At 47.8% G+C, this 22,258-nt stretch overlaps 1 protein-coding gene across 1 annotated transcript; it reads left to right on the top strand.

Moving 5' to 3' along the window:
- The first annotated feature begins 2,887 nt into the window (after positions 1-2,887).
- On the top strand, positions 2,888-14,010 carry LOC132766199 (zinc finger and SCAN domain-containing protein 2-like). The gene is made up of 3 exons (XM_067464939.1): positions 2,888-2,977; positions 5,668-5,731; positions 12,267-14,010. Exon 3 carries the CDS (start codon positions 12,545-12,547, stop codon positions 13,679-13,681), a length of 1,137 nt encoding a protein of 378 aa, XP_067321040.1. The 5' UTR covers positions 2,888-2,977; positions 5,668-5,731; positions 12,267-12,544; the 3' UTR covers positions 13,682-14,010.
- Positions 14,011-22,258: the final 8,248 nt, after the last annotated feature.

The following is a 22,258-nucleotide window of genomic DNA, read 5'->3' as shown; positions in this document are numbered from 1 at the left end:
GAGTTGAGTTAATCAATCTCTTTTCCGGGTTTCGGCTGTCTTATCTCTGGGTCATTGTCTGAACGCTGAAAACGAGCCTCGAGATAAGAATCAACCCCAGTCCATGCAAAATGTCAATATGAATGGGTCTTTTCTGAGGAAATTGGATTTCCCCCAACTGTAACCTCAGGTCACATTCCTTCTTAGTGGGGCAAAGTTCAGAGGGAGAAAAGGTGGGGGAGAGGGTCAGGGTACATTTCATATGATAGATTTCCATTATATACATTTCACCATGCTTCATATCCTTCATACATTCCATAAATGAATCCCCATCCCCAACCCAGCAGAGTTTATTAAAGAACGTATTTCATTCTTGTTGGAATCATAGTCTCCTTGGTGAAGGCGCATGTAGGCTAGAGGCAGCTTGTCCCTCCCAGCTAGCCTGGTCTGAGGTTTGAGTCCAAAAGTGTGGCTGAAAACAGTCCGGGATGTGGAGCAGAAAGTCAATAGGAGAGGGCAAGCAAGAGAGTTCAAAAGGGGGGCTTCCAGGTTGCGATCTGTGAAGCAGTGTCCTTTGTGAAACTACATTTCCCTGATCAGGGGTCAGGGTCCAGTGCACAAGCCAGAGAATTCACAGAGAGGAAACAGGAACCCAGTTATGTGTGCTGGGTCAGGAAGCGGCAGAATCCATCGTCCGGCCCTTGGCGAACTACAAATACTTGGGGAGGAAGATGCTCCGCATCACCCTGAGGCCTTCTCACACTGAGGCCTGCTGACCTACAGGCACTCCTGCATATACTGAACTGCATCCACTTAACTTTTCAGAGCTTGACTTACACTTTTGTCATTAAGTCTACCTAGTTAATATTTCTGACCGAGAGAGAGAGAGACTGAAGGGGAGCAGAACAGATAATAATATAATAATAAACCTTTATTCATAGCCCTTCACCATCTCCCCAATGGGGACTCGGAGCGGCTTACATGAGGCCAAATCACAGCAGCATAAAACTGAAAACGCAACCTGAAAATGCAGACAGTAAACAAGAACAGAAGCCCAACCCAACAGGCAGGCAGGGAGGGCCAGGCTTGTGGATTGGGCTGAGTGGTCATTGGATGAGCAGGTCTTCCATAGCCGAGGCTGGTTTGTGGTCAGAGGGTGGTCTTGGTGATCGAGGGGGGAGAGCGGTGTCAGTTCAGTTTGAGGTACCTCCTGGGGAAGGCACCTTCCCTCCTCCTCCTCCTCCTCTGGGGAGTATTGGGGGGGGGGTGGTCCCTGCCTCTTCTTTCCCTCCCTGCCCCCTCTTTCCCTCCCGAGGGACCCTCCCTCTCCCCTCCAAACAGACTTCCTCTTCTCCTGCTTCTGAGGGAGGCAGGGCTCGGATTTCCTGTCCTCAGGAGTATGGCCTTGGGACCTTTGCCCTTTCCATGGGCTTCCCTTTCCTCCCACACTCACAGGCCTTCCCCTTCCTTCCTGGCCGAACAGGCTATTCCTGGTCTTCTTCCTCATGGAGATAAACAGCTTTGCTCTCACAGAGGCTCCTCTCACACAACAAACTTACACAAGAGCTTCACACAGGAGCTTCACACCTGAGGCCTTCAACCTGGGGCTCCTCTCACACTGAGGCCTTCTTACAATGAGGCCTTCTCACACAGCTTTCTCCCCCTGAGGCCTGCTGAGCTTCAGGCAGACCTGCTTATATTGACCTGCATCCATTTCACCTTTTCAGAGCTTGACTTGCATTTTTGTCATTAAGTCTGCCTAGTTAATGTTTGATATTTCATAGAATCATAGAATCCTAGAATCAAAGAGTTGGAAGAGACCCCCTCCTGGGCCATCATCCCGTCCAACCCCATTCTGCCAAGAAGCAGGGATATTGCATTCAAAGCACCCCTGACAGATGGCCATCCAGCCCCTGTTTCAAAGCCTCCAAAGAAGGAGCCTCCACCACACTCCCTCTGGGGCAGAGAGTTCCACTGCTGAACGGCTCTCACAGTCAGGAAGTTCTTCCTCGTGTTCAGGTGGAATCTCCTCTTTTGTAGTTTGAAGCCATTGTTCACTTGCGTCCTAGTCTCCAGGGAAGCAGAAAGGAAGCTTGCTTCCTCTCACATATTTATTCATGCCTCTCATCATATCCCCTCTCAGCCTTCTCTTCTTCAGGCTAAACATGCCCAGCTCCCTAAGCCGCTCCTCATAGGGCTTGTTCTCCAGACCCTTGATCATTTGAGTCGCCCTCCTCTGGACACATTCCAGCTTAGAGTCAACATCTCTCTTGAACTGTGGTGCCCAGAATTGGACACAATATTCCAGGAAAAGTGGTCTAACCAAGGCAGAAGAGAGCATGGGGAGCAGGACTTCCTTAGATCTAGACTGACACAGAGAGAGAGAGAGAGACTGAAGGGGAGCAGGAGAGAAGCCCAACAGGCAGGGGGGGAGGGGGGAGGGGGGCAGGCTGGCTTGTGGACTGGGTGGAGGAGTCCTTGGGTGAGACTGTGGCCAACATCCGGGGATGGCTGCCTGCCTGGCCCCCCTCCCTCCCTCCCTCCCTCCCTCTCTCTCTCTGAATGGCAGATTGAATGGGAGAGGGAGCCTCAGCCCGGGAGGCCGGGTCTGCCTGGAGACTGGTGACGCGGAGAGCGGAGGCCCATTCCCATTGGCGCATCCCAATGGGAGGGAAGGAAGGGTTGGAGTGGCAGCAGAAGGAAGGAAGGGCGGAGAAAAGCGCTCGGGGGAGTTTCTGCCCGGAGACCGGTGACGCCAGAAAGGGCGGCGAAATCCTATTGGCGGGTGCTGGGCCTTTGGCGGAGCAGGAAGGGGGCGCTCTTGCTCCTGACTGGCCTGCGCCGCCAGGAAGCCCCGCCCCTCTCCGGGCGCCCAGCCCGCGGCCGCCATGTTTGTTGCTGGCGGAAGCCCAGCGAGAGGGGCCGGCCTGCGTGTCCCAGAGAGGCGAGGGAGGCTCGGGCTCGGCCTTCCCCCGTGAGGAGAGCCCTTCGAGTGCGGGTGAGTGAGTGAGTGAGCGTGAGTGGCGCAGGCCTGCGTGGCCCTTGGCGGGGCCTTCTTGGGGGCGGCCTCCCCCCCCTCTCTCTGTGCCTGGTGGGGTCAGGATGGGTGGCCTTGGGGGTCCCCCCTCAGACTGCCTGGAGTTCGGAGGAGCCCCCTCCCTCCCTCCCTCCCTCCCTCCCTCCCTCCCTTCCTTCCTTCCTTCCTTCCTTCTCTGGAAGGTTTGAGCCAAAGCTGGATGGCCACCTGTGAGGAGGGATCGGGTGGTGCCTTCCTGCTCGACAGAAGGGGGTGGGAGTGGATGGCCTCGAGGGTCCCTCCCTACTCGCTCCTGCCCTGACCACCCTGGACACTGGGGAGGCTTTCCTGGGCTGGGTCCAGCGGGGGGGGGGGGGCTCCTCCTTCCTTCTCGGGGGTCTCTCAGCAGAGGCCGGGTGGACATCTGTCGGGAGGGCTTGTGTGGTGCCCTCCTCCTTCCTGGGCTGGGTGACCTTGGAAGTCTCTTCCAACTCTGTGTCTCTCCATTTATTCATTTACGACATCTCTTTCCCGCCCTTCTCACCCCGAAGGAAGGAAGGAAGGAAGGAAGGGGACTCAGAGCGGCTCACCAGAGGCATTTACACACAATGTACTATATTATGCGCATAAGGTAAAGGTTGTCCCCTGACATTAAGCCCAGCCGTGTCTGACTCTGGGACTCTGGTGCTCATCTCCATTTCTAAGCCGAAGAGCCGGCGTTGTCCGTAGACACCTCCAAGGTCATGTGGCCACAGGCAGGACTGCATGGAGCGCTGTTACCTTCCCGCCGGAGCGGTACCTATTGATCTACTCACATTTGCATGTTTTCGAACTGCTAGGTTGAAGCTAGGGCTGACAGCGGAAGCTCACGCTGCTCCCTGGAATTGAACCTGCGACCTTTCGATCCACAAGCTCAGCAGCTCAGCGCTTCAACCCACTGCGCCACCCACCGGGGGCTCTGTTATGCGCATTCAATATTGCTACATTGTACTAGACCATTATATTGTAATATTATGACTAAAGTAACGGTGCTCCGTGCAGTCACGCCAATGGCCACATGACCTTGGAGGTGCCTATGGACAACGCCGGCTCTTTGGCTTAGAAATGGAGGTGAGCAGCAGAGTCCCAGAGTCTTAATGCCAGGGAACAACCTTTACCTTAGTGTTACATATCCTATGAAATATATATTTCTAATATCATATTGTCATTACTAGGATTATGTTGTATTACATTATAATGTTATAAATATTATATGCACACACAATATATTACATTATATTATATTATTTGCATACCACAGGAGACAAGGTGGGACTGTCTTCCGCCCCCCCCCCCCCCTCTCTCCTCTCTGGCCCAGAGCAGACTGCCCTGCGGTGATCATGGGGGCCAGAGGGCAGTGCCGAAGGGGCGTCCCCCCTACCTCACTTCAGTCCTCCCCCTTGGAGCCCCCCAACCTCCCCTCCTTCCTTCCCTGCCCAAAGCAGACCCTCCAAGGAGGGGGGGGGAGGGAGGATGGGCTCGAGGAAGGAGCCTGGTGGGGGGGGGGGGTAGGAAGGGAGGGAGGGAGCCCCTTCCCCCAATTAGGGGGCCAGGGTGAAGAGTCAGACCCGCCTGGTGTGCCCACAGAGAGGAAAGACAGAGGGAGAGGCTGGCCTTCCACGCTCTTCAAGGAAACCACAATTCAAGAGAGATATTGACAAGCTGGAATGTCTCCAGAGAAAGAGGGCGACTAAAATGATCAAGGGTCTGGAGAACAAGCCCTATGAGGAGCGGCTTAAGAAGCTGGGCATGTTTAGCCTGAAGAAGAGAAGGCTGAGAGGGGATATGATGAGAGCCATGTATAATAAATATGTGAGAGGAAGCCACAGGGAGGAGGAGGGAGCAAGCTTGTTTTCTGCTTCCTTGGAGACTAGGACGCAGTGGAACAATGGCTTCAAACTACAAGAGAGGAGATTCCATCTGAACATGAGGAAGAACTTCCTGACTGTGAGAGCCGTTCAGCAGTGGAACTCTCTGCCCCAAAGGGAGTGTGGTGGAGGCTCCTTCTTTGGAAGCTTTTAAACAGAGGTGGGATGGCCATCTGTCAGGGGTGATTTGAATGCAATATTCCTGCTTCTTGGCAGAATGGGGTTGGACTGGATGGCCCATGAGGTCTCTTCCCACTCTTTGACTCTATGATTCTATGAAACCATTGGGAGCCATGTCGCTGGGACCGAGGCTCACAGGACTGGCTTGGCCCAGCTTGGAATTCTGAAGCCTCGGCCTGGATCCACACTTCCTTCTCTCCCAGGATCTGGCCCCACATCCTCTGCCTTGAACTGGATTCTGTGAGTCTGCGCCGCCAAATAACCCGGGATGAGATCCTGAGAGACAGGGCGTGTGGACGTTGCCTGAGACACACAGCTCAAATTCTCTGCCCTGGGAAGCCAGGATGGCCCCCTCCCTCCCTCCCTCCCCCCATGGCACTAGGGGTCAATCCATTCAGAATTTCCAGTGGTTTCATAACTTCTGTCCCTTCAGCCAACATCTTCTTATGTTAGGTTCTTGTGGGTTTTTTCGGGCTATAGAGCCATGTTCTAGAGGCATTTCTCCTGACGTTTCGCCTGCATCTATGGCAAGCATCCTCAGAGGTTGTGAGGTCTTCTTATGTTGTTTTCCTTTCTCCATTTTAGGAGGTTTCAACTGAACGCTGGATTTGTTATGTAAACACATTTATCCAATCGATGTCGTATTTTGGTAAGTTTTCAAATGAATGTTTTTTGCAAACAAGCTCCTCTATTTGGCAATGCTTCAGGAGGACGTTTGATGAATCAGAGAGCTGTATTGACTTTGTCAGAGTGCTGCAGAAGCTTTTGAAGCTCGAAATAACGGACGCTGGAGACTTCAGTAGAAAGCAGATATTCAGCTTTACTAAGCAGCACAAATATACAGCACACACACTCAGCAGAGAGACAAGAACGAAAGACTAACACACTCACTGAAGCTGTAAGGACTTATCTCTGTATCCTCCCTGCTCGCTCAAGGCAGAACTCAGGGTCACATCTTCACAGCTTATTAACTCTACTGTTTAACCCTTTCTGTGTTAGAATCCTCTCTGGCAATACAATCCTGTTACAATCACAGTCATTGTACATCAAATTGCATTTAAACACACACTATACATTAATCTTACACTGACAGACTTCTCTTTGATTCAAGGCCACACTGAAATACTTTCCTCCTTTCCTTCCTCTTTTCTCTCTTGATTCAGAGAATTACAAATCACGATTGCACTATTGAGACTGTGCAATCTGTGTATTGTTGAAGGCTTTCATGGCTGGAATCACTAGGTTCTTGTGGTTTTTTTCAGGCTATAGAGCCATGTTCTAGAGGCATTTCTCCTGACGTTTCGCCTGCATCTATGGCAAGCCTCCTCAGTACCTCTGAGGTAGTGAGTAACCCCACTACTCTGAGGATGCTTGCCATAGATGCAGGCGAAACGTCAGGAGAAATGCCTCTAGAACATGGCTCTATAGCCCAAAAAAAACCCACAAGAACCTTGTGCAATCTATATCGGTTAGATATTCCTGCTCGTATGCAATAGGGTAAGAGTGTGTATCGTTATAATCAAACACTTGCCGGTAGAGAGTCACTCCTTCGTTGTCTCCCTTCCTCCTCCTCCTTTCAATAGTCTTTTGATTCCCAAAGGAGATTTTGAGGGAAGGTGGTCAGGTTGGGAAAGTGGGTCGGGGGTTGGCAGGAGAGCTGAAAACACCTGCAGTGAACACCTGCGTGCACGTCTCTCCTCCTTGCTTCCCCATAGTGGCGATCCATCTAGGGAGCTGCAGTCCTCCGGGAGACTCCCACCACATCACAGCTTCCCCATCTAGATCCCTGTTGTGAAGTCTGCAAAGACAACCAATGTCCTGCCTGACAGAAAGCCAGTTTGATCTGGAGGAATGAATATCATTTTGGAGGAGGTCCAGTTCAGCAGCTAGAGAATGCATTGCGCTTTTGGCCACAAAAGGAACCATATATTTGGGAGCCATGTTTTCCTAAAAATCTAGGCCACTCTACAGATGGCAGCGGGTTCAAATCCCCCTTTTGTCCCTCTGCGTGCCTTCTGCCGGTCCCTTTGCCCTGCTCCGCGGCCCCTTCTGTGTGAGGCCAGCCATCTTGGCTTTTCCAATGTGCCTTTGGAATGTGGCCATATGTTCCAGTCCTCTTGTTCCACCTACACTGTTTCCCTCCTATTGCACTTTCCCCCACCTTCTTGAAAGTCTAATTCCGCTGTTTAGTCCCTTATGAGCTCCCCCCCCCCCCCCGAACAAATGTACCTTTTCATTGCTATCTCATCCAGTGTTTTATCATTTTATGTCGTGCATTATGTCGTGCAATGTGATGTGGCGGCAAAAAAAGCCAATGGGATGTTGGCCTGCATCAATAGGAGCCTAGTGTCTAGATCTAAGCAAGTAATGCTCCCCATGCTCTATTCTGCTTTGGTTAGACCACACCTGGACTATTGTGTCCAATTCTGGGCACCACAATTCAAGAGAGATGTTGACAAGCTGGAATGTGTCCAGAGGAAGAGGGAGACTAAAATGATCAAGGGTCTAGAGAACAAGCCCTATGAGGAGCGGCTTAGGGAACTGGGCATGTTTAGCCTGAAGAAGAGAAGGCTGAGAGGGGATATGATGAGGGCCATGTATAAATATGTGAGAGGAAGCCACAGGGAGGAGGGAGCAGATCAAGGGTCTGGAGGACAAGCCCTATGAGGAGAGGTTTAAGGAGCTGGGCATGTTTAGCCTGAAGAAGAGAAGGCTGAGAGGAGACATGATGAGGGCCATGTATAAATATGTGAGAGGAAGCCACAGGGAGGAGGAGGGAGCAAGCTTCCTTTCTGCTTCCCCGGAGACTAGGACGCAATGGAACAATGGCTTCAAACTACAAGAGAGGAGATTCCATCTGAACATGAGGAAGAACTTCCTGACTGTGAGAGCCGTTCAGCAGTGGAACTCTCTGCCCCGGAGGGAGTGTGGTGGAGGCTCCTTCTTTGGAGGCTTTGAAACAGAGGCTGGATGGCATCTGTCAGGGGTGCTTTGAATGCAATGTTCCTGCTTCTTGGCAGAGTGGGGGTGGACTGGATGAGGGCCCAGGAGGGGGTCTCTTCCAACTCTTGGATTCTAGGATTCTATGCTTTGGCCCACCTGCTGTGTTTTATTTTCCATTATGTTATTTTGTACTGTTTATTTTACTTGACGGGTTTATTTATTTTGTTGTGATGTTGTTTTGTTGTTTATATTTTATGATACAAGCTGGGCTTGTATCTCATGTAAGCCGCTCTGAGTCCCCTTTGGGGAGATGGTGGCGGGGTATAAATAAAGAAGATTATTACTATTAATAATTATTATTATGATTATTATTTACCTTGGACCTTCAGTGCCCAATCTGACAATGCCAGGGGTCAAAGGGCATGGTTGCAAGGGTCGTTGGAGGTCAAAGGGTTTCCAAAGGCAAAGGCCCAGCCTTGCAATTTAAAGAGTTATCCCATCATCATCATCATCATACCTTTCCTGCTTTCTCTCAAAAGGAGATCCCAAACCGCTAAAAATAAAAGCAACATGGGATATAATTTAAAGCTGAAAAAAAACACATATTAAAAAGTAAACGGTTAAAGCCAATTAGAAGCCTATTCTGAGCCATCCCAGGAAACGTAAGCAGGCCCAACCAGTCATCTTGTTGGCAATTAAAGTAGTAATACAAGTGTTGCTGAAGCACCTACTGGACGCTTTTAGTTGGGCCAATACGTTTGAGGGCGATAAGCAGGTGTAGAAGTTTGCATTTCCCATTTGTGTTTTTCTTTGCATTTGTTCTGCCTGATGTTTCATACCTTTGTGGTATAGGTTTTGTGAGAATGCAATATGTCAAGAGCTTTGCGGGCAAACGTGCTCTCAATGCCTCCAGGTGCCTTGCTTTAGAAACGTGGGGCGGGGATCATTTTTTCCTGAGTTGGAAGAAATCTACACAAGACAATGAAGTGTTTTTCTCCAAAGTCTGACCACTCCATCCTTGGTCCAAATCCATGTTAAAGAGGAACACTGCCCCCAGTCTTGGAAATTGCCCCTATTTAGTCCCTTAAGTTCCTTAGATGACTCTCTTCTTTTGCGTCTCCTGGACCCCCCCCCCCCCATTAAACATCTGCACTAGGATATCTTTTGATTCCCTGGAATCAGAAAGCTGACTAACCCCATCAGATATTACTCCCGCCCTGGCCTACCTTGGGTGTGTGGGGAGATCCTGAGTCGGGGGGGGGGGGAGACCATTGAGGTAGTGTGGGGGAGGAGGAGAGGATCCGGTCAATTTCATCAACTCAGGGAGAAGCGCAACAGAGTTCTTGCGACCCTGAGGCAAGTTAGGCTGGTTAGCTTACATGACAGACCCCCTGGGCTTAAGGTCCTGGTGATGAATGCTAGATTGGTAAACAGTAAAACAGCTGTTATCCAGGCCTTGGTCCTGGAAGAAAAGGCCGATCTGGCTTGTATTACTGAGACCTGGTTGGACGATCTGGTTGGGGTTAACCTCACTCAACTATGTCCACCGGGCTATAAGGTACATCAACAGGCCAGAATTGCGGTGGTCTATCAGGAATCCATCCCTCTGACCAGATGCTCCATTCCGCAATCATCATCATCATCATCATCATTTAATTACTTATTAATCGCCCTCCATCCAAGATGCTCTAGGCGATTTACAAGCTAAATTGTAAAGGATAAAAATACATACATACAGATGTTGATAAAATTAACACAGATCAAAAGCTCTAGTAAAAAGCCAGGTCTGAAGTGCGAGGGCAAAAGGCCCCAACTCACGTGGCATGGCTCACCTCATCTAGGGCGGCCATAAGGAATCCCACAACAAGGCAGGAGGGGCAGAAATAGAGAAAGCCCACCTGCGCCTGGTCCTTTCCAAGGGCACCTCTCTAGGACTCGGTATATAAAGTAAGTCACGTTGGGATGGTCGTTGCGACCTCCGATGATGATGGGAGAAGGAGAGACGGTCCCTAAGGTAGGATGGGCCCTGGCCGTAAAGAATTTTAAAGGTCAGAACTAGCAATTACTGGGTTTGAATGCATCCACCTGAAAGTGGCCAACCAGGACAGATTGGGGATTCTGCTGGTGTACCGATCACCCCGCTACACAGCAGTCTCTCTGCCTGAGCTTGCCGAGGTGGTCTCTAGTGTGGTGTTGGACTCACAACGACAGGTAGTCTTGGGAGATTTTAACATTCGCGATGAGGCCATCTTGTCTGGTGCAGCTCAGGACTTCATGGCTGCCATGACAACCATCGGCCTGTCCCAAATTATATCGGGGCCCACTCATCAGGCGGGGCATACTTTAGACCTAGTATTTGTAATAAACAGAGATAATGGTCCACACTCTGGTTATATCCCGAATAGACTACTGCAACGCACTCTATGTGGGGCTGCCTCTGAAGACTGCCTGGAAGCTTCAACTAGTCCAACGTTCAGCAGCCAGGTTGCTCTCCGGGGCTGGGTACAGGGAGCGCACACGTCCTTGTTATGCCAGCTCCACTGGCTGCCTATCAGCTTCCGAGCACAATTCATCAAAGTGCTGGTTTTGGCCTATAAAGCCCTGAACGGTTCTGGCCCAGTTTACTTGTCTGAACGTATCTTTTGCTACGATCCACCTAGGGCCCTAAGATCATCCGGGGAGACCCTGCTCATTGTTCCCCCATTGTTGCAATCACGCCTGGTGGGGACAAGGGACAGGGCCTTTTCTGTGGTGGCCCCTCGGCTATGGAACTCCCTCCCAAGTGAAATTAGATCTGCTGCATCCCTCTTGACCTTCCGGAAACAAGTGAAATCCTGGCTATGGGATCAGGCCTTTGTAGATTAGGTTGACTTACTGACATGACGACGTTTATAGAATTGACTGACTGCCCCTTGGATGATGAGTCAAACCGGCGACTGCTGACTGCTTGATTCTTTTATAATGTTCTATACGGTTTTATTACTATACTGCTGCCAAATTGTATATTTCTGTTCTGGTATGGGCACCATGGGAGGTTGAAAGAGGACAGGATATAAAAGCCCGAAATAAATAATGTTGGTGCAGAAGAGCAAAAAATTCTTCCATTGTCATGGACCCACCATTATATGGTTAGTTTTAGACTATCCGCTGTCTCTAACTTCCGCAGGAGTGGAGGAGACTTGTGGATCCAGGAAACTTATGGATCCAGATGGAGCCCTGATGTCTCCTGGGGATCTGTCTGTCGTGATAGCTGGTGATCCTGTTGAATGAACCCCTGGTGGATCTCTATAACACGAGATAGCCAGGGTGCTAGACACAATCGCCCCTGAACGTCCCCTCTCGTTGCACAGAGTCAGTTCAACTCCTTCGTTTACTGAGGAGCTGGCATTGATGAAGTGCTCGAGACGGAGACGAGAGTGCATTTGGCGGAAATCTCGGAGTGTTCCCGACCGAACACGGGCTAGAGCCTCTATTAAGGCTTACTCCGCGGCGTTGGAAGCAGCCAAGAAATCTTTCTCGATCGCCCGCAACGTGTCTGCAAAAAATAGACCATCTGAGTTGTTTCGGGTTGTCGGGGAGCTCCTTCACTCTCCTGGGATGGAGGAGCCCCTCGACAATCCAGACACTCGATGCAGCAGTTTGCATCACTTTGCAGATAAAGTCCCCCGGATACGCTCCAATCTGGACGCCAACTTTCCTACAGTGTCTGGTGAGGTAACAGAGACACCTGGCAGTTTAATCTTATTGGATTCACTTCAACTGGTGCAGCCTGATCCTGCAAAGTGATCCTTGGAGCGGTGAGGGTGACCACATGCGCACTAGACCCATGCCCGTCGTGGCTTATAAAACTTGCCGGAGAAGGGTTGGCTGATTGGTTGTCAATTATAATCAGTGCTTCATTGGAGTAAGGGCAAATTCCACCATGCAGTCGTGAGACCGCTCTTTAAAAAGGCGTCTCTTGATTCATCAATATTCGTCAACCCATAATCCCCTTTGTATCGAATTGAATGCAATATTCCTGTTTCTTGGCAGGGGGTTGGACTGGATGGCCCATGAGGTCTCCTCCAACTCTTTGATTCTATGAACAGAGATTTTTCTTTCTTGGGCAGTTGCCTCTTTTGAGTTGGGCCAGTCTTTCTCCCTTCTTCCCCTGCTACAGCACTCGATTATTGTTCTTCATCTCCAGTGAGATCTTTCTTTTCTCCGCTCCTGATGAGATTTTCCTCTCATTCTTTTGGCAGGTAACCTCTGAATGAACCTTGTGAAGAACACTTTGCCCTTTGCCTTCAATGAAAGTACACAGCACTGAGAAAAACAAGAAATAAGTTGGAGAAATTATATTTCCAGCTACAAACCTGTGTATTCAAGGAGGAAAGAGGAATGTGCTGTAAGAAAAGGGACTTGGTAAAGAGGAAAGAAGACGACAGCATACAAAGACAGAGAAGAGGAAATCTTGTCCTGTTGAGGAGAACATATCTGTGAAGTTCTGGCATAATATTTGAATCAAAAAAGTAAAAGAATGGAAAATATCAATTCCTTGTCAAAATCACAGACAGGGGAGAAGCGACATAATTGTATGGACTGTGGGAAATGTTTCATCTGGAGAAGTTCTCTTACTAAACATCAACGAACTCACACAGGAGAGAAGCCATATAAATGTGTGGAATGTGGAAAGAACTTCAGTCGCAATGAACATCTGCATACCCATCAAAGGACCCACACAGGGGAGAAGCCATATGCATGCATGGAATGTGGAAAGAGCTTCAGTAATAGTGGACATCTGCTTTCCCATCAAAGGACCCATACCGGGGAGAAGCCATATAAATGCATGGAATGTGGAAAGAGTTTCCGTCAGAGTAGCAATCTGCGTACCCATCAAAGGACTCATACAGGGGAGAAGCCACATACATGCATGGAATGTGGAAAGTGCTTCAGTAATAGTGGACATCTGCTTTCCCATCAAAGGACCCATACAGGGGAGAAGCCACATACATGCATGGAATGTGGAAAGTGCTTCAGTAATAGTGGACATCTGCTTTCCCATCAAAGGACCCATACAGGGGAGAAGCCATATAAATGCATGGAATGTGGAAAGAGCTTCAGTCGCACTTCGAATATAAGTGCCCATCGTAGAACTCACACAAGGGAGAAACCACATAAATGCATAGAATGTGGAAAGAGCTTCAGTCAGAGTGGAAGTCTGCGTATTCATCAAAGGACCCACACAGGGGAGAAACCACATACATGCTTGGAATGTGGAAAGAGCTTCCGCCACAGTGGGAGACTGCATACCCATCAAAGGGCCCACACAGGAGAAAAGCCTCATAAATGCATGGAATGTGGAAAGAGCTTCTGTCAGAGTAGCAATCTGCGTACCCATCAAAGGACCCACACAGGGGAGAAGCCCCATACGTGCATAGAATGTGGAAAGAGCTTCAGTCAGAGTGGAAATCTGCGTTCCCATCAAAGGACCCATACAGGGGAGAAGCCACATAAATGCATTGAATGTGGAAACAGCTTCAGACACGGTGCGAATCTGCGTACCCATCAAAGAATCCACACAGGGGAGAAGCCACATAAATGCATTGAATGTGGAAAGAGCTTCAGTCGCAGTGGACATCTGCGTACCCATCAAAGGATCCACACAGGGGAGTAGGCACATAAATGCATGGAATGTGGAAAGAGCTTCAGTCACAGTTCGAGACTGCATATCCATCAAAGGACCCACACAGGAGATAATCCACATAAATGCGTGGAGGACTTTGTTCCCATCAAATGGCCCACACAGGTGAAGTCACATAAATGTATAGAATGTTGAAAGAGCTTCAGCCAGAGTGAGAATCTACATACCCATCAAAGGACCCACACAGGAGAGAAGCCCCATAAATGCATGGGATGAAGGAAAGACCTTCTGTCAGAGTGGGAATCTGTGTATCCATCAAAAGACCCACACAGGGGAGAAGCCACATAAATGCAAGGGATGTGGAAACAGCTTCAGTCATAGTCAACATCTGTATCGCCATCAAAGGATCTACACAGCGGAGAAGGCACATAAATGCATGCAGTGTTGAAAGAGCTTCAACCAGTGGCAATATCTGCTTTGCCATCAAATAATCCACACAAAGAAGCCACATAAATGCATGGAATGTGGAATTTCAGGCAGTGTGAACATCTGCATTTCTATCAAAAGACCTACTCGGGGGAGACACCACCTAAATGCATGGAATGTGGAAAGATTTGCACACAAGGTTCACCGGGAAAATGGGGTTTATACATCTGTGGAATGTCCAGGGTGGGAGAAAGAACTCTTGTCTGTTTGAGGTAGGTGTGAATGTTTACATTGGCCACCTTGATTAACATTTAATGGCCTGGCAGTTTCAGGCTTTTCACAGATATATAAACCCTATTTTCCTACTTCCAACAGACTTCACAATCTCTGAGGGTGCCAGCCATAGATGCAGGTGAAACATCAGGAGAGAATGCTTCTGGTACATGGCCATACAGCCCGGAAAACACAACAACAACCCACATATTTGTATATTTTTAAATTGTGTGATCATACTTTTAATTCTAACCCGCTTTGCATCTCCTTTGGGAGAGATAAAGTGTATAACCAAACAGAGTACTAGTAATAATAGTAATAATGCCTGCTTTGAGTAATCCTCCATTAATAATTGTAACTGTTCAGTCATTACCATTGATTGGCAAAGGGTCCATTAGGGTACGCAGCATCTCTCCCTAATTGTACAGAATGGAAGACAACGCATGATGACATCAGCTGACGAAGATTCTTAAGTCTTCTGAGATAGACAATTTAAGGTGATGAAGGGAAATATTTGTCTAACTACGGCGTTTCCCAAAAATAAGACATACCCATGAAATAAGCTGTGATGTTTTGCATTGTTGTGTAAACCGCTTTGAGTCGCCTAAGGGCTGAGAAAAGCAAGAATAGAAATAAAGTAAGCAAGTAAGTAAATAAATAAATAAGCTGTAGCAGGATTTCTAAGCTTTTGCACGTTATAAACCATACCCTGAAAAGAAGACATGCTGGTGGTAGGCGTTGCTATGCCGTGTTTACATTGGAGTATACGCCCCTCTCCCTTGATTCCACAAACCCCGTTTCAATGAGCCCTCCTCCACAAATAACCTGCTTCCCCTTTATCTCACCTCATTTTTTTAATCAGTTTCTAATTAGTTTTTCTTTTAATCATTACATGTAGCCCGCCCATTGTCACTGTGATTGTGTTTATTGTAATTTTATTCATAAAATAAAACAAATTGAAATTGAATGTGCGCCAGCTGCGCCCGTACCTTGGGAAGTCTGACTTGGCCACGGTAGTCCACGCTCTGGTTACATCCCGTTTAGACTACTGCAACGCTCTCTACGTGGGGTTGCCTTTGAAGACAGCTCGGAAGCTCCAACTAGTCCAACGCTCGGCAGCCATGATGTTAACAGGAGTGGAGCGCAGGGAGCATACAACCCCCCTGTTGCGCCAACTCCACTGGCTACCGATCTGCTACCGGGCTGAATTCAAAGTGCTGGCGTTGGCCTTTAAAGCCCTAAACGGTTCCGGCCCAAGCTACCTATCCGACCGCATCTCTGCCTATGAACCCACCAGGACTTTGAGATCTTCCGGGGAGGCCCTGCTCTCGATCCCGCCTGCTTCTCAAGCTCGGCTGGTGGGGACGAGAGATAGGGCCTTCTCGGTGGTGGCTCCTCGGCTGTGGAACGCCCTTCCTACGGACATTAGACTAGCACCATCTCTAATGGTATTCCGCAAAAAGGTGAAGACCTGGATATTTGTGCAGGCGTTTGAGTAATTTAGTGCCATCTGGTAATGGAACATAGGAATGGAACAATGGACGACGAACCTGGACTACGCTTGGATGATGAGAAGATTGGGTACGGTTGTTTTTCGTAATAATTGTGCACTGTAATTGCTTATTGGTAATTTATGGATAATGTGTTAAGTCAATTGTTACATGTTGTATGGAACCACTGCTGTTTCTACTGTTTTTACTGTTTGTGAACCGCCGTGAGTCGCCTTCGGGCTTGAGATACAGCCGTATAGAAGCAAAGTAAATAAATAAATAATATGTTTTATGCAATTATGATGTTGTTTATTTGCGTTTTCGGTTTTATTCTGCTGTAATTTGTTGTTTGGGTTTGGCCTCATGTAAGCCGCCCTGAGTCCCTGCTGGGGAGATGGTGGCGGGGTATAAATAAAGTCAGTCGCAAGGCCGAACAGGGCATAGGGTCACAGCCTGTGCTGGACGGGGTCACACTCCCCCTGAAGACAACGCAGATTCGCAGCTTGGGAGTGATCCTGGACTCATCGCTGAGCCTGGAACCCCAGGTCTTGTGGGCCACCTGCACCCATACCTTGGGAAGTCTGACTTGGCCACGGTGGTCCACGCTCTGGTCACATCCCAAATAGACTACTGCAACGCACTCTACGTGGGGTTGCCTTTGAAGACTGTTCGGAAACTGCAATTAGTCCAACGGGTGGCAGCTAGATTACTCACTGGAGCGTCATGCAGGGAGCACACCACCCCCCTGTTGTGTCAGCTCCATTGGCTGCCGATCCAATTCCGAGCACAATTCAAACTGTTGCTCTTGACCTATAAAACCCTATACGGCTCCGGCCCAGCGTACCTGTCTGAACGTATCTCCTTCTACATCCCACCTTGGAGTTTAAGATCTTCTGGGGAGGCCCTGCTCTCGGCCCCGTCTCGGTCTCAAACACGTTTGGTGGGGACGAGGGACAGGGCCTTCTCGGTGGTGGCCCCCCACCTGTGGAATTCACTTCTTGGGGAAATTAGGTCATCATCATCATCATCCCTCCTTACCTTTAGAAAGAGGGTTAAAACGTGGATGTGGGGCCAGGCCTTGGGGGAATTAGGTTAAAGGACAATGGATAATGTTTGACTATGGCTTGGAAGTGGATTTGGATAAGTTAAGCGGAGTACTCAATAGTATATGGCTAGTTAAATAGCCAACAGACTGGTAATAGCTCAATGGACTGTAAGTATACTGTTTTAATTTTTTATGTCTTAATGTTTATGTTTTTTAACTGTTATAATTGCTGTTTTGTATTTTATGATGTAGCATCAACCCCCCCCCCCAGGGGTTGAGAAGGGCGGGGTAAAAGTGTTCAAAATAAATAAATAATAATAAAATTATTATTACTACTACTACTGGTGTGGAGTGGTAAAGAAGGCAGCTGCCCCTTCCCTCTGCCACGTGAAAGAGTTCTTTGAGTCCTCGTGGACAACAAGCTAAACATGAACCAGGAATGTCATGCGGTGGCAAAAAACAACCGGTGGGATTTTGGCCTGCATCAATAGGGGCAGAGTGCCTAGATCCAGGGAAGCCATGCTCCCCATGCTCTATTCCGCCTTGGTCAGACCACTTTACCTGGAATCACACAGTGTCCAGTTCTGGGCACCACAGTTGAAGGGAGATGTTGACGAGCTGGAATGTGTCCAGAGGAGGGGGACTAACATCATCTTGAAGCCGCTCCTCATGGGGCTTGTTCTCCAGACCCTTGATCGTTTGATTCTCCCTCCTCTGGACACATTCCAGCTTGACAACATCTCCCTTCAATTGCAGTGCCCAGAATTGGTCAGAGTATTCCAGGTGTGGTCTGACCAAGGCGGAATAGAGCATGGGGAGCATGACTTCCCTGGATCTAGACACTAGACTCCTCTTGATGCCTGAGGCCAACATCCCATTGGTATTTTTGCCACCGCATGACATTCCCGGCTCATGTTTAACTTGTTGAGCATGAGGACTCCAAGATCTTTTTCACACGTACTGCTCTCGAGCCAGGCCTCATTGTCCCCCATTCTGTATCTTTGCATTTTGTTTTTCCTGCCAAAGTGGAGTATCTTGCATTTGTCCCTGTTGAAGTTCATTTTGTTAGTTTTGGCCCTTCATCTCTCTAATCTGTCAAGATCGTTTTGAATCCTGCTCCTATCCTCTGGAGTATTGGCTCTCCCTCCCCATTTGGTCCCGTCTGACGATCCTGCCTTCTAGCCCTTCGTCTAACCCATTGATGAAGATCCTGAGCAGGACCGGCCCAGGAGGAAACCCTCCAGATGGCCCTCCGCTCGTCACTTCTTTCCGGGATGAAGAGGAGGAAGCCTTGGGGAGAATCACCCTCTGGGTTCGTCCGCTTAACCAATTACAGACCCACCTCACCGTAGTTTTGCCTCGCCCACATTGGACTAGTTTCCTTGCCAGAAGGTCATGGGGGACCTTGTCAAAGAAGGCCTTCCTGAAGTCCAGATACTGTTGATCATATTTAGCACACACAAAGTGTGTACCTTTATTTTACCCATATATGGTGTATCAGGAACCCCCGGTGGCGCAGTGGGTTAAAGCACTGAGCTGCTGAGCTTGTTGATCGAAAGGTCGCAGGTTCGATTCCGGGGAGCGGCGTGAGCTTCTGCTGTCAGCCCTAGCTTCTGCCAACCTAGCAGTTCGAAAACATGCAAATGTGAGTAGATCAATAGGTACCGCTCCGGCGGGAAGGTAACGGCGCTCCATGCAGTCATGCCAGCCACATGACCTTGGAGTGTCTACGGACAACGCTGGCTCTTCGGCTTAGAAATGGAGATGAGCACCACACCCCAGAGTCAGACATGACTGGACTTAATGTCAGGGGACTACCTTTACCTTTTATGGTGTATCAAACCTTGAAATACGTTTTCTTTCCTTTTGCTCTTTTACAACCTTGAGTGATTTTGCATAAAACCGCAAAACTCGAAAACAATCCCTACTTTATTATGGATTCCAAAGTCATGAACAGTAATATCCATGAAAACTAAAATCAAAACAATATGAAGGGCCAATTGTATTTAAATGCTGGATTAAGATAAATAGAAATGCAAACCAAAGACAAGTTGTTTTTCTTTCTTTATTTACTTGATTTCTCTCTGGCTCCATCCCGCCCCGAGGGAACTCATAGCGGCGTACGTCTTGGCAAAATTCAATGCCGCATTATACGCAAGACAGATAATACATAACATCCCTCACCATATCCAAAAGAGGGTGATTAAAGATTTATTGAAATAATAAACACGATGGCGAGAAGCAACAGACGATGATCCAAACCGTGCGTAGACGTGGCACGAAGCAGAAGAGTAAGAATCGCCACGGAAGGACAACAAGCCACTCCAGAGCTGCGCGGCACCGTCAAATAGGCCTCAAACCCCGTAATGGTCTAGGGTCAAGTGTGTCGGCTACTCCCGTCTCAGACATTTTGAACTTCCTAAATTTCTGACCTTTTTATTTTTTAAAGGGAAAAAGCAATATCACAAAAAGAAGCAGAAATTTTATAATGCATAATGTTAAACTAGGTGTAAAGATCCCTTACCTTTCCAGCCTGGATGGCAGGGCCTAGAGGAGGCAGGCTAGTTAGTTGCAGCTCTGGTAGGCCTGGCAGAGGGCAGCAGTAGCCATTTTAGTTCAGGGAAAACACCATTTTAGAGAGGGGGAGTGTCCTAGGCCTGAGTCAGCATTAGAACAGCCAGGATTGGTTTAGAAAAGGGGGCGGAGTTTAGCAAGGTTTGGAGGGAAAGAAGAGGGCTTTTTCAGTCAGTCGGTTGTTGTTGGTGATTAGAGTAGGAATAGAGAGATAGGTTTAGGAGTTGGTGTTTTGAGATTAGTTAAGAGAAGGCAGTTTGCCTTAGGTTTGGCAGCGAAGTAAGCTGTAGCAAACTGGAACAGCTATCAGGGAGGGATAGCTGGAGTGTAGTTAGCTAGGCCACAGTTTAGGGTAGCTAAGCTACAGTTGTATCTTGACAGAGATTCAGTTCCTGTCAAGTGTACTGGTTTATAAAGAGAAGAAAATCTCTGTATCTGTAACAAAGAAAGAGCCATTACATGTAACCATCACGCTTTGAAGACCAGAACCAAAATTTCTATGTAACAGCCAAGATTATTAAACAGCATTTACTTCCTTATGTATTCCATCAATAAACTTTCCTTGATTATTTTTAAAACCTAAAAAGCCTGAGTCAAGTGTGCCTTTGTGGCTATAGTTTTTTTTTTCCAATCAACCTCAACTGTTTTGTTTTAAAGAAACAAATAAGAAGACACAGTGCTTGGTGGTCCTAAAAGTACTTTTAATATTTTGAGCAGCTGGAGTGTTCCTGTATTTTGTAGTTTATGGTGGCAGCGGAAGTTAATCAGAGAGACATCCCCTCATAACAGTTATATTGATGGCAGTGTTGCATTATTGATTATTTGCAATCGACTTATCCTTTATACTAGGCAGCTAACGAACTAGCTACTACAACAAAGTACAAAACGAAAATAGAAACAAACACACCAACAAAATACACACCTACATAGCCAAAGACATACACAAACTAAGAAACAAACAAGCAGATGTTCTACAGACCTCTCTCCATTGGCCTTCATACCTTTTCATTCCACTCCATTTAGACAATCTATACAAACACACGCCTGCCTTTGGTATCACTGTTCCACTATTCCAATCTTGTACTGGACCCAAGACCCTAGTGTTGTCATGAAAAAGCCATTAAAAGGTTCCAGTGTTTCCTGGAAGTGATCAGAGAGTTCTCCTTAATCGGCAGAGCCACTTCCTCCCTCTGTGCCAGTCTGCAGATCTTTATCTGTCAGTTTCCTCGAGTTGGAATAACTATTTTGTTCCATCTCTGATGATAAAGGATTATTGCTGCAATTACACTATATAAAACATTTTACTGGGTTGTTTTAGGTTGTTCGGGTTATATGGCCATGTTCTAGAAGCATTTTTCTCCTGACGTTTCGCCTGCATTTATGGCAAGCATCCTCACGGCCTCTGAGGGTACCTGAGATAGATGCGGGCAAAACGCCAGGAGAGAATGCTTCTAGAACATGGCCATATAGCCCGAACAACCTACAACAACCCAGTGATTCTGGCCATGAAAGCCTTCGACAATACCTTTAACACATTTAACTCTATAAAACTTTTTAAAATGGTTTTTATCTGGACATCTTGCAGCACATTTTGCTAGTTTTCAATGAAGATCTCATGGAGTCTCAACCAATTCAACATAATTTGTGGCGGCCACAAAAAAGGTTCCTGGAGCATAAGAACTACAGTCACACTAAGAGCTGCACAATTAAACAGGAAATGAAACATTCAAACCAGGAACAGATTTTTTTCAATTTTTTTCTACATAATGTTATCATATATTTGAGTAATGTTACACATTTCCTTCCTAGATTATCACTCAGCATTATTAAGAAACAAAACTCTGGTGTCATTGTAAATGTAAACTTAACAATTTCCTTCCAGGCATGTATTGAGTTCTTCCCCAGTGTGAGTCTTCTGATGCGAACGTAGATTTGCCCTCCGAGTGAAGCTCTGTCCACACTCTGAGCATTTATAGGGTTTCTCCCCCATGTGAGTCTTTTGATGTGATCTTAGACTTCCACTCTGAGTGAAGCTCTGTCCACACTCCAGGCATTTATAGGGTTTTTCCCCAGTGTGAGTCCTTTGATGTGCGCGTAGGTCTCCACTCTGAGTGAAGTTGACCAAACAGGCACAGAAAAGAGATGTAGTAGTCATGGGCGATTTCAACTATCCCGATATTTGCTGGAAAACAAACTCGGCCAAGAGTACAAGGTCCAACAAATTCCTCGCTTGCCTTGCAGACAATTTCATGGTCCAGAAGGTAGAAGAGGCAACAAGGGGATTGGCTACTCTTGATCTCATCCTAACAAATGCGGAGGACCTGATCGATGCGGTCGAAGTGGTAGGATCCTTAGGGGCAAGTGACCATGTGCTCCTGCAATTTGAGGTACAAAGGAAGGCCGAAACTAAGACAAGTCAAACCCGCATTTTGGACTTTAGGAGAGCTGATTTCCAAAAAATGAAGGAAACGCTGAGCAGCATTCCGTGGACACAGATACTAAAAGACAAGGGAGCTACGGATGGATGGGAACTTCTCAAGAGTGAAATACTCAAGGCGCAATTGCAAACCGTGCCAACAAAGAGAAAAAATAGGACAAGTGCAAATAAGCCAGAATGGATGTCCAAAGAACTTCTAACTGTGCTAAGACACAAAAGAGACATGCACAAGAAGTGGAAAAAGGGAGAAATCACCAAAGAAGAATTCAAACAAATGGCCAACACCTGTAGGGAAAAGGTCCGCAAAGCTAAAGCAAAAAACGAGCTCAGACTTGCCAGGGACATTAAAAACAATAAAAAGGGCT

The sequence above is a fragment of the Anolis sagrei genome, chromosome 2, assembly GCF_037176765.1.
Source record: "Anolis sagrei isolate rAnoSag1 chromosome 2, rAnoSag1.mat, whole genome shotgun sequence".
Taxonomy (NCBI): Eukaryota; Metazoa; Chordata; class Lepidosauria; order Squamata; family Dactyloidae; genus Anolis; species Anolis sagrei.
The sequence above is the reverse complement of the archived record's forward strand: the minus strand, read 5'-3'. Positions and strand labels throughout refer to the sequence as shown.

Excerpts from the sequence above, each read along its gene's own strand:
- LOC132766199 (XM_067464939.1), top strand. The coding sequence starts at position 12,545 with ATGGAAAATATCAATTCCTTGTCAAAATCACAGACAGGGGAGAAGCGA.